The 13,664-nt window shown below is 32.9% G+C and overlaps 1 protein-coding gene across 1 annotated transcript in view; it reads right to left on the bottom strand.

Moving 5' to 3' along the window:
* Positions 1-13,664, bottom strand: part of LOC130898847 (transcription factor SOX-8-like) — a 32,609-nt gene that overhangs the window by 14,638 nt on the left and 4,307 nt on the right. The window contains exon 2 of the mRNA XM_057808402.1: positions 2,869-3,015. Coding sequence (XP_057664385.1) covers positions 2,869-3,015 — 147 coding nt within the window. The remainder of the gene's footprint in view (positions 1-2,868; positions 3,016-13,664) is intronic.

Raw genomic sequence — 13,664 nt, 5'->3', positions numbered from 1 at the left:
TTAACAGTTTTTCATTTTACATGATGATGTGCGTTAGTTGAAGATACCCAACCGATACAGACCAGACTACATCCGTTGCAATATTTACGAACTGAGACTCATTCATTTTTTTAATGTAGGAGATATGAGAGATAACGAACGTCGGATCATCATCTTGTCGCTAATACAATTAATTTAAATTTTTCTTTGGTCGCTGTTTTGATTGTAACTTTGTAACTAAAATTGCTGATACATCCTATGATAATTCACATTTGGATAATAATTTTTATTTTAATTGAGAAAAAAAGGTTGCTATAACAATTCAGGTCATCTGCACAAGTCGATTAGAAGTATACAGGGTGAAGAGTTAATCCAAAATAACGTATCAACTTGTTTTCCTTGGTCTATATCTTTGAGATGCTATAGCTCCCTCCCTATTGGTCGTAGAAGAAAAAGTTGAATATGAAATTTATAGGGAATTGAATGTTCTACAACTTTGTATAGAAACTGTTTTTCGCTAGAATTACTCCATTTCGAGATATTGCGAAAAATCTGAAAAATGTCCGAAAATTTCAAAGTTTTTCGGCTACCAAAAGTTGTGCCGAGCTCAGATTTACTCACATTTTTTATATTTTACTTTTTGAACCCATTAAAACGAAATACAAAAATAAAATCTTCCACTCCACCTTTTGTAAGGTGAACCCCTTTTTTGGTCTCTGGGAACTGGACTATTGTAGTGTTTCGAAATTAATTTTTCAGTTTCCTTAGGTTCGAGAAAGACCTTTCTGGGGTAGCAGTGGATACTGGATACTGCTTCTCCTTTTAATATTACAGATACTAATAACTTTTATTGAAAATATTTTTTCTTCTAAAAACAAAATATGAGGTTTATAAGCTGAAACTGACGTAGCATACTTCATTGAATATTGATTTTTTTTTGTAGACAAAATGTTCAAATTCCTGGTTTGTAATTGTGGTTGAATAATACAAATAATATATGAAAAATTTTTAATATATTTCAGTTATAATAGTCCACGCCTATTACAACATTTGTATCATAATTTTTCATTATGATATTGTTGAAGAATTCCGACTCTACAGTTATTTTTGTAGCGGATTTTCGTTCTGAGCGGTTGGCGGCCCTGCTTGTGACATTAATCGCTGTCATCTTAACTTCATGTATTCGCTTGTATTTTGAATTGATTTTTGTCAAGTAATTGAAAACTATGTAAAACCATAAATCGTGTGTCCGTCTGAGTTTGTTTAGATTAGAACATTTTTTCTAATTCGAATAGATATCACGTGTTGTCGGCTGAAATTGTTGGCACATCTCAATCTCAAGGATAATTACAGAGAACTAGGACATTTATCTCGTAAACATTAATATTTTTGAAGATATTAATAATTTTGGCAAATTTTAATCTAATCTTTCAATCGAAATAAATATAAATAGTCCATAAGGTAATACGAAATTTTTAACTGAGGCGATAAATAGCTTGTGAGAAATTAAAAAATTTGTATTTTTCAGTTATACGTAAAGCGAAACGTAACTTATTTGAAACGCCATTTTGTATTGTGTCATACATGACCAATGTTGCCATTTATCATTAAGGGGTCAGATTATGTCTTAATTAATGAAATTTTTTCAAAAATACCATTACTGTTACGATTTTTACAATACTGTTCAGCCCAAAATTTTCATACAGAGTTGGTAACACTACGACGTGACATTTTCGGTCATCATTTATTCGCCTAACTGTTAAGAAAGTTAGGTTATGTTGAGTTAGGTTATATTAGGTCAAGTAAAGAAAGGCTCTCTTTACGGGGAGGGTCTCATAACCGCTTCCAGGGGCGCGAAGAACTCCTTAATACTGATTGACAATCGACGTAACTTCAAATTTTATCTTCTAATTAAAAAAATGGTGGAGAAGTAGCCGAGCGTTTAGAATGGGGTATCCCTGTCCCGCCCCCGCCTGCTAATCACTATAAATTAGTTTTAAACACAAAATATGGCCACATAACCATAAAAAATCAACATCAACTATCACGAGTATCAAAAAAAATATATTTGAAATAATAACACAGTTTAAATAATTTAGAGAAATCTATTTTATGCACGAGGTGCCGAAAGAGAGTTTATAGGACTTTTTTTAAACTTTGAACTTTGTCTAGATCAACTTATTCCGGATCTTAATCCAGAACGACCCCTAAAATTAAATTGACAGCTTTTTGATTGCTACCATTTTGACATTTGATATAATTTAATTGTTCATTTGGACGCGGTTGATCGTGCGGATAATCGCGAATCCGCGAATCCGTCTAACTGGTGACGAAATAATCCAGCTTCTACTAATAATACATTACAAATAGAAATCTTTTGGTCGTTCCTCCATGTTATGGTGTAGAGTTTTTGATTTTATGGCGTTATGTTTATCATCATTAATTCATCCATGTCTCAATGGTAACCACTTAGTGATACCGAGCTTTCAAATAATGGAACTTCTAATTAAAATCTTATTGATAGTTTTTTTTAAATAATCACTAATAAAACCATTGATCATTGAGAAAATTTTGAGAAACAATATACGCACGGCTCTCATACCAAATTAAGAAATGAAAAATAATGTTTACTCCTCGTATAAAATTCTAACAAACCGTCAGTTCACGTGGACTCATCATCTCCACTGTATAACCAATGAAAATAGCGAATCGTAAATATAAAAGTATTTCTATTGGCCGAAGCCGTATGTACACAATTTCTTCGAAATATTCCTACCAGAAAGTCTGCGATAAAAAGTTATTTTAAATATATACGAAGGTTTAAAAAAAGAAAATATTCATCTGAACATTCACTCAGAATAAGAATTAGATATAAATCAAATAACTGACCTCCACAATTTTCCTAAAGTCTTGGATAATTCTGCGTTATGTAACTGTGGATATTGGTCGGCTAATTTTCTTCTGGCTGCTTGGGCCCATACCATGAAAGCGTTCATTGGTCTTTTAACATGAAGTTTACGTTTATCGGATGCTGCTCTGTAAAAAAAAATTATAATACTGTAATTTTTACGGAAAATGGGAGCGATTACGTTGAATTTAGAGTAATTAATCAATTTTTTTTGGTGGATCATGAAAAGTGCAGTCAAATTTTATCTTGCTCGATCTAGAATTGTCTCCAATTTTTTTGAAAGTATTATGAAAAGTAACAAAACATTATTACTCTTATTTTTTAACGTCATATGGTCTGTCAAAAACTGAATTTATTAAATTTAAACGTAAAATAATAATAATTCGTATAAAAAATAGTTTCTATACGTATATGACTGGCATAACAAAATGTCACGATAGACGTGGTTGTATTATTTTTGAAAATATTGTTCATTAATACACAAAATAAGCGTTTCGAAGGTAAAAATGTTTTTTTTTTATGCTGAATGTACGGGAATAAATAAGAGTCGTTGTGGGCGAAATTACCTCAATGTTCAGACTTAATTTGAGCAGCGGTATGAGTATTTACATGATTAGCTTCTTCTTTGATTCTCTCATATTCGTTTTTTTTCGTAAACAGTTTCAACTATGAATCGTCTAAAAGCTCTATAGATGGGGTTGCATGAAATAATATTTCAAATCCGTCGAAAAATGTTGTGATCACAAAAATGAAGCATATTTTGCCGGGAAATACCGGGAACTACTACCACCGATTTTAGAAAGCAAACTCGTATATCCGCAAAGTAAGTTGAATCTGGTTATACAAAAAAAATTGTAGATTTATATGTAAGACACCAAAATCTGCAACCTTTGAGCAAATGCATGCAATATTTCGCATGTTGTCTTGCATTATATCAAGCGGCCTTTATGATCGAGCAGTTTACATTTGCATTGATTGCTTGTCCTCTTAGTGAGAAATCAAAAACGCCTCACCCAGGTTGGCTCAATCACCAAACGGTTGACCATGAGTTTTCGAAGTGTCCATATTTGCTTATTCTTAACTTACATTGGGGACGACGTGTGCGTTCATTCCTGAGGTTTCGTGATACACCCAAGTTTCATACACCGTAACGAGCCAAAAAAGAAAATCACCGTTTTCATTATAGCTTGTCCAAAACTAAAGCGTCCATCTATTCAAAACTTTTGGATACCAAACGTGAGCAAAGTTTTAAAAATTAAAGTAAAGCTTCTCCCCTGGTTAGTTAGAAGTCTCCAGCATCGTCACAAAAAGTACTTATTTTTCCATTAAATAAACAGATATTTGATTGCCAGAATATAAAGATTTTTGTATTATGTTTTGTTTAAAACACTTGGAAGTTTATGACATAATTTCAATACAATTACCACACCGCACAACTATCCACTAGTTTTCCTGGATAGCTCTGTCTTCCATGGTCTGTTCAATCTTCTCCTTCCAGGCTTTTTTTCTTCTATTCTGCGGTTGATACATTAGAGTTTTCTTCGGCCACTTATTCTGCTCCATCCTCATCACATGTCCGTCCCAGAGTCGTGTATATTCGACCCGGATATCTCCATTTTGAATATGCTCTATTCAGGATGGCCCGCACAATCTTCTCAAGTAGTCCTTTTCCACGGGCTTTATTGTTTTCTGCGTCAGTTACCAGCACTCGCATCCATACGTTAAAATGGGCTCAACTATGAGTTTGTTTGACGTCATTTTTGTGTTTAGGTTTAGTTTTGTTATTCCTACTTTCGAATTTATTCTTCTTAGGTATTAGAATTGTCTACATCGTCGTTTCTACCGACATATTCATATGCAAACCCCATTTTTCACATTCGTTGTCCGATTTTCTCACCATACAATCTGCATCATACTCGTCGCAAGCTATAACAAATCTTCTGCAGGCACTTATCATCTGTCTCAATTTCTCAATTTTAGTTATTCAATTATTACGCACGGCACTCATACCAAATTAAGAAATGAAAATTAATGTTCACTGTATAAAACGCGGTAAACATCTCTCCTATTAACCGAGGCTATCGGAAGGCGTATGTACACAATTTCTTCGAAATATTGTTGAAGACAATGAAATTACACAGTGTAGTGAAAATAAAGACAGATATGAATTTAATAATAAGGATTTAGATATACAAACGTAGTAAGTTATTTTAAATATATTCGAATGTTTAATAAAGGAAAATATTCAGCAATCTGCTAATGCAATTATAGTAAGAATTGTTGAATTAACTAGAGTAAATAAATTTTCCAATTATCGAGTAGTTAATAATTGAATTAAATGATGACTATAGTTCTGGCGATTTTGACTACCATTATTATTCATAAAAATACTTTGGAATTGAAATGTTTTTGATTCTTTGGTTTCATTTGCAAAAAATTTATTTACCTCTATGGTTTTTGCTTGGAAATTTAGTTTACCAAAAAAAAAAAAACGAATCGGTTACAAAAAGCGCTCAGTTCAAGTCTGGTAACCCGTTTAAACCAAACGCCCTTATAGGCAGGTACATTTTACTCGTCTTTTTAAATTTTGTAATTTAATATTAAGTATAATGCCGTATAATTTATAGGCTTTTTATAATCTGCAATTGATATTGGAAGAACCATACTTCATACCTTGACTTTCTTTATTTGTCACGAGTAGCTCAAATATAACCATTGCTGAGGTCAGATTTCATGAATATATCAAACATCGTTTTCAATTGCACCGGATCGTAGGCCTTTTCGAGATCGACAAGTACGAGGCGAATGGCTAAATTTTTGTATCTAGTATTTCAATCTTTGATTATTCTTATATAACACCTTCTTAATCTCAACGAAGCGTCCCATAAAATCATTTAAAACTTTGATAAAAATTTGATTTTATATTCTAAGATCTAATTAAATCTAATTAATATTTTGTGCACTGTGTATCTAGTTGTGCTCATTTATATTAAGGTACATTTTCGAAAGAAAATCTAATTTTGATGTAATTATGGCAACTTTCGTTTACATCTCGTCATGCTATGGGGAAATTGAAACAATTTTCCTGTTGTTATATAACTCACTTCTAATTAACACGTAAAAATCACCAAATTCGAAACTGTTCTTGTGAAATTTCGTTTAACACCTTTTCTTTCCTTAGTTTGTAACATATTTGTCTACCCAATTTTCTATATTTAAAATCTTTTGAGATTTACCGCTAACAAAAAAAGCCTCAAGTGTGTTAATAACCTATGTTAATTTGAATGCATTCTGAAACTGTTAATTAGTACACTTTTTTTTTTTTTTTATTTTTTATTTTTATCCTATATGTGTAACATCTACGAGTTACTTAAATAAATATCTGTGTAGTAACAAATATTTTTAATGGCAAAACTGAATCGAAATAGTATTATATTACTTATACAGTGTGTTCGGGAAAGTGATTTATACCGAAATACTTCTGAAGGATGAAAAAAATTATTTTATCTTTTAAAGAAGTCCATTTAGTGAGCCATGCGGTTTAGTTTCTAGTGAATATCTAACAGCTCTCTTTTGTAGTTTGAAGAATCGCTCAAATTGAGCTCCCAGAAGGGGCAATAAGGGCATACAGCTATAACTGTTAAGTAGGACCTTGATTTAAGGGTGATTAAGGAACTGAAGTAACAAAATAGGGCTTAGTACTGAACCTTGGGACACTCCACATTCTTTTGGCTTGCAAGAAGACATCGTTGCATCAATCCTTACGAGCTGACTTCTGTTGATAAGGTATGACCATGCGAGAGGTGTAATTAATTAAAATACCTTGGAAGCATTAGAAAAATCACGAAAAGTTGTTGCAGTTTAGGCTAGAGGAGACATTCTTTCTTTCTGCATTTGTTTATTAGTGTAAACACGTTCGCTAAAATCCCTAAAATTGCAAAATTTCAAAATTTCTAAATCATCCTCAGCACTTCTTCTTGCAGATACTGGAGCAGATATACTAGAGCTCAAACGACACAGTTGAAGGAAATCGTCGACAATAGCGGATTTATATCATACCAAAGTAATTTTTTCAATTTAGGGATTGTTTGCAAGGGTTGTAAGGTTTTCAAGGGTTTGATTGATTTTATTATGAGGTAGTTGTGTTAGAAAACACTTTACAATTTCAACCCTTAATAATAAACACGTTTTCTAGCGATAAAATAGCTCAATGTCATTTTTTTTATTAAGGGGTTGTTAACACCCCTTAAAAATAATAGGCGGAGCTCGGATCAGTGGCAAAATACTGAAGAAGCTAACTGCAACAATTGACAATAAAATTGAACCGGTTCGGTCCAAAGGTAATTCAACATATTCCTTAGTTTAATATGTATAAGCTTTTTATTTAATTGTCAGTTTTCTAAGATTACAAGAAATTTATGATTCATTTTTGGCAATTAATAAATTATTGAAATTATTTGTTCAATCGAATACATCTTTTAGTTGTTTGAAAAATGACACTAGTTTTTTATCATCTTCAATAATTTATTCATCTACTTTTCGAAAATAACTGATACCTCCAATTATCTTTAATTTTATTCTTATTCTTATTATTAGAAAGCTTCATTTCAACATTTTCGAGATTGTTCAACTTTCGTTTTAAGTATATTTAACGTATCATGACTCAACCAAAACACGAGTATCCGTAGATATATTTGGATATATTATCACGTTCGATATTTTCGGTTTCGTTTTAAGAATAATTTGATGACACCAATGATATGGATAGTAATAGAAAATATTCGGAAAGCTATCAGCAACATCAATTCGAATATGAGAGCAAGCTCGTGTTTCATGTGGACATAGTGGACAAACACAACCGTTTTACAAACCCAAAAACTTTCATAAATATTAAAATATACATATATTTATGTACATAAATTAGAAAAATTGAAAATTTCCCGCAAGAATTACTGAATACACCACCTCTACACCAACACTCAAAATTATACTGTTTGGCGCGCGTTTCGACGAGACTGAAGACTATCTACACCAACATTCCCAATTACACTGTCTGACGCGCGTTTCGATAACCAAGTTATCGTCTTCAGAGACCAAAGGTAAACTATAAACAGAATGGAACTGTGTCGACGACGACAATCATTAGATAGTCCTCGTTCAAGAGATCTTGTGACTATAGCAGAAAACAGAGTTTTTTTTACATTCTATGTGTTAATTTATGGGTAATACTCTTATACCTCTTATTAGATCTATGGGTCAGGATGTTTTCAGTCTTCTTTCAGTTAACAACTCCTCTAGTAGTGGATTTGGGTGGGTTATTATAGTTTTGTGGTATTTGGTGATCCTGTCTTGGATAACTTCTTGTTAGTGTTAGTTAGTTAGCACTTCTAGGTCCACGTGAATGATGTGATTTGTTACATACTAGTTGACGGAGTATTTTTGATTGGGATTTCTGAATAATAATTATATTGGATTTGAAAGCGCAACCCCACAGCTCTAATCCATATATCCATTTAGACTCGATGACAAATTTGTAGATAAGGACTTTGTTTCGCTTGCTTTTATATCGAGTTGTTTTTTTTTTTTGTTTTTGGTCTCATTCACTTTAATCCTCTATTTTTGTAACCACTCCTGTAATTGGTCAAGATGAGCCTGGACATTTTTTGTTGCTATTTGTGGTTCTTGATCAGTAGAGTAGAATGTTGTGAACGATTTTAGAGCTTTGCTGCGAGGACCAAGAAGGTGTAATTGGATCAATTTTGATATCTAACGGTCTCTAACATCCAAAAGAGATTTCAAGTAGCGGCATCAGAAAGGAGGACCCATGTCAAGAAAGCATAGGCCACGAAAAGTGATGGAAACAATATTTTGGTACTGGGTATCCTCTTGATTGACTCAAATACAACCATAAACGTAGCATATTACTTTAGCTTACTGAAGAAGTAAAATTATCGAAATAAGAAGCGGCAAAATCAGCTTTATGACAATGCTCGAGTCCATACTTCCCCGTTTTCCGAGGATCTGACCTTGCTCAACTTTTGGCAAATTTGAAGACCGAGTTAAGAGGCAGAAGATTTAATAGCGACAATGAAATTTGAACAGGCGGTGTACAAGCATTTTGGACAAAGGATAATGTAGCTTACAACCCGTGGGCATGAATACCATTGGAAAATTAATGTTAAAGGATACACAGGACGTTATTTCAGACGCTCGTCAGCGTCTCTCCTGGCAGAGACGAGGGTGGACATTCTGAAAATAAAGCAACAAGGAGGAGGACGGAAATCCAACAGTGTAGCCGAAGACTATATGTTCAGAGTCATTAGAAAATAAAGAAAGAATTTGAGAAAACATTTAGGGTCAATCCCCTGGTAGATATCAAAGCTTCAAATGAAATTAAGATTAGACAAGAAGTTCAAGAGAATATTCACTCGGAAAACTTACTTTTAACAATGTTTCAGTGTTTATAAAATGATGAATCAATTGGTAGCTTAAATTATGTGGGGTTATGGGAAGGTAATGAAAATGTGACGTTTCCTCATGTCGAGGAATAACATTTAACAGCGGAATTAGATACAATTAGAAATTAAGTTACCTGTTTTTAGACAAATACACTAAATAGTTCAAGGAACTTTTAAGTTTGTGAAGAGTTTAAAACTTAATTTTTATAAATTCATACTAATGTCACAGCCTAGCAGGAAGCTTAACTAATTTCACCAAACATGTGAGTCTAAGGGATTTCTCTTATTTTGTAATTGTATTATTTCGAGTATATAAACTGAAATATCTGAAAATCCTGACGTGATTAGCAAAATTTAACTGCGGGTGCGGATTCCACACAAAAAACAACTTCAATAACTAAACTATGGTCTCTTAGATGGTACGTCGGAAAAACGCATCCCCGAAAAAACCGAAATGATTCGTTGTGGTGAAATAACTTTTTCTTTATTTATGTAGTAGATATATATTTTGCATTTGTAGGTAACTGTTTGGAATTAAAACCACTTCAAAGAGACGCCGGACTTTGGTAAATATCGGAAGCCGTTCGAACAATAAACATGAATAATTACTACTAATTGTTTCAGTAAACGCAAGACACTCAGGATCAATTAACTAGAACTACTGGATAATTAGAACCTAGTAACATTTAAAACCCATTTGGAAGTGTACGTTTTATATTATGTTAAGTAGCTGAAAAAATGTCGAGGATGGATGCTGGTTTTGTTTTATTATTTTTAATAATATTGAATGAGGAATAAGATATTGAGTAGAGGTATATCCAAACGTCGAAGGATCAAGATGATTTACTATATATTTTCCAGATAGGGTCGAAAGTAGATATAGATTGCACTACAAGCAGCCAATTTAAACTAGGAGGAAGGTCCCAGAAGTACTGATCTAGAGATGGCGATAGTTGCTAGAAAGTACACGATCTATACAGCATAAGTTTCAAGTTTGGAGACGCCACGTTGTTTAGTATTTGTTTGGCAGCCATTAATAGTTATCGTTTCTAGGAAAAACATGGAAAAAATTTTGGCGTTAGCTCGACCAATATAAAAGATGAACTACATTCTAGTTTGGGTGAGACTGATCCTTCGTTATCAATAGTAAAATATTTGGTAGCAGAGTTTGGAAAAAGTCGTACGACCTGCGAAGACCAGCATCGCAGTGGTTGATCAAATGAGGTGATGAAAAGTTGAGGAAAATCCATAAAGCGGTACTGGATCGTCGACTGAAAGTGTGCGAGCTAGCGGATATAGTGGATATCTCAAAATGTAGTACATTTGAACATGAGAAAGCTGTGCGTAAGGCGGGTGACGCATTTGCTCACATTGAAACAAAAGCGGCGTCGTTAAGATGTTTCCATCGAGTGTTTGGCTATGTTTCACATAAATGAAGCCGATTTTTTGCGCCGTTTCATAGCCGTGGACGAAATATGGGTCCACCACTTCACACCAGAATCAAAAGAAATATCAAAACAATGGACTTGAAAGGGAAAAGCGGCTCCAAAGAGGGGAAAGGCCATTCTGTATGTATCGGTTTGTTGGTATGTGTGTGGGATAATTTTCATTGACTACCTTCAAAAAGGAAAAACTATCAACGGCGAGTATTGTGCGTACTTATTGCAACGTTTGAGCGAAGAAATCAAGTAAAACGGTCGCATTTAACTGAGAAGAAAGTGTTGTTTCATAAAGACAATGCACTAGCTCACACATCCGTTCTTGCAATGGCCAAAATTGATAAATTTAAGTTTGAATTGTTACCTCACGTTCCTTATTCGTCAGATTTAGATCCTTTGGATTATTTTTTCCAACAATAAAGAGGTGATGTCAGCAGTGGCTATTTTGATTCTCATTTTAAAAAGGGTATCGAACTTATTGAACACAGCTGGGAGAAGTGAATGAATCTAAAAGGAGATTACGTTGAAGATCAAATACCAAAATGTTTGCGTTTTCTTTGTTGGGTCAGGTACTTGGAGCCATCCTCGTAGATACCCGATATAACAGATGTATAGAGCATTTTGCAAGTCAATCTATTTACACATTTTTGGCCGGTTATTAAGTTACGTATCTCGATATCTAAAAATTAACTAATTTGGAAATATACGATTTATAGTTACAAATGTAAATAATAAGAAGGGAAGGGAAAATTAATCTCCACTTCAAATCGATGGGGAAGACACTACCAAAAACAATTTTGCTGAGGCAATCAGCGTTGTTAAGCTTGTTAAAAAATACACAATAAATAAATGAATAATAATAATTAATTTTCAGTACACAGAGTGTTTATTATGACACAAAGTAAAATAAATGGCTTATTAACTCAAAATTTTGTCACTATTTCGAATTTTATTTGAAAACTTGCCTCCAATGAAAATGTATCAACAATTTGGAAGATTTACAAGAGTCTTTGTGCAAGACTAAGAGCGATATTAAACCCTGCAAACCCCACGCCAAAAGTAAACCTTGCAAGACCAAGTCCAAGATTTGGCCCTACAGGACTAAGACCTATCGTGAAGCTTGCAATACCAAGACCAAATGTGGAGGTTGCGAGTCCAAGACCATTTTTTAAACTACTAAACCAAGACCAATACTAAATGTTACGAATAAAATCTGTGTGTAGTGATAACGCAGTAACTATGAATACTGTTGTAGAGGTATGAATGATTCAAAAATAGAAATATTTATCTCAGACATAAATTCAGAGTTCGGTGACTCACCTCGCCCCAATAAGGTCTGTTGATAAAAGTCTAACATCAAGGTAATGTTTTTTTCGAATGTGACGGTAAAGTGCGAACATATTTCATTATTCCCAAGTCCCAATTTTACAAAAAACTATGTGCGGGGAGACGTGCAAATGAAAAAAAAAAAGATTCTTCTCCATTAAACTATGCTCCAAGTGATTTGTGATTCTTATTTTATTGGTCTTCATTACGTTCATGCCCGTACTAGTTTCATCCCCATACGACTTCTGTTTTTTTTTCCGAAAAAAAAAGTATTGAAAGAGAAAAGTTTCATACACTTTTGGGAAAAGTAGATTGCCAGCAATTTGTTTCGAGTTCTAGCGTTGATTCCATTCGAATAAAGTCACTAAAAATAAGTAATTTCATAGATAAACGCGAACTCATTCAAAAACGAAAACTAGTACAATATATTGTATAATAAAAATTATCAGATTCCACCTGCAACAACAAATATTTTCATTTCTCACTATTATAAACTAGACAAATAATAACATCGGAATATCCTTTTTGAACCCACGTTTAATAAGATGATAATGCAGGTACTATGAGGAAGTTTAATGTTTGAATTTCGCACATTAGACATTAATTTTGTAAATATGACTTATTATGAGAAAATAGTAATAGGAAGTGATACGATTCTAAAGTATTCTGACTCCATATACTATTTTAAATTTCTTAATTCGTTGATTTCCAAGTTATTTGAGCGAATCTTCAAACTACCTACTCCACGTTCAGAATTTATTAAGGGCTCAATATTTTACAATGCTAAAAAAATGCACAATCACTTGCGCAACATCTTTTCCCGTATTATGCAATAATTTGAGGGTATATTTACTGGAATATGCCTTCTACTATGTAAAAGATTTCTATTCTAATAATAATAATGCTGCATACTGGATTAATTTTTGTTATGGACTTATATACTGATTATAACCTATTACTATTACCTATAATTTTGTTGTTCATTATGGTTTACTTCTGTTTATTCAAATTTTGTTGTATTTGTATCTTTATTTAGTTATTTCTATGTTTGTTTTTTAGTTTTTTCAATAGGAAAATAATTTTTTCGTTGTAATACTAAATACTAAAGTATTCTACATACGAAAATGCCCAATTCAAGTTGTAACGTTTAAAAAAATATTTATTTATGAATATTGACTACATACTACATAAATGTAACAAATCAAAAATAATTATTTATTCCTTTTAGGGAGATCGTATTTTTATCTCTTAATGATCTTCCGATTTTTCATTGTTCTGATCTGCATCTGCACATCGTCGACAGCCCTCAAAATCTTTGGAAAAATGATAAATGGGAATAGAAAATATTAATTTTTAATGTCATTCAGCAGACAAACGATTTATTGTAATCTACTAGTTCATAAATTGGGTGTTTTCACCCTTATTGTTGAACAAAAATCCCCTCGCGGTATTTACTATAAAAAACCATAAGTTTCCCGGTTATTTTCTAATTTGGGGCCCAATAAAAATATCTTTATATAGCTCGTCACTTAAAACTGGTGAAAGGGTTGTCTT

Source organism: Diorhabda carinulata, chromosome 10 (assembly GCF_026250575.1).
Source record: "Diorhabda carinulata isolate Delta chromosome 10, icDioCari1.1, whole genome shotgun sequence".
NCBI classification, from domain to species: Eukaryota; Metazoa; Arthropoda; class Insecta; order Coleoptera; family Chrysomelidae; genus Diorhabda; species Diorhabda carinulata.
This window is presented reverse-complemented; position numbering and strand designations above follow the sequence as displayed.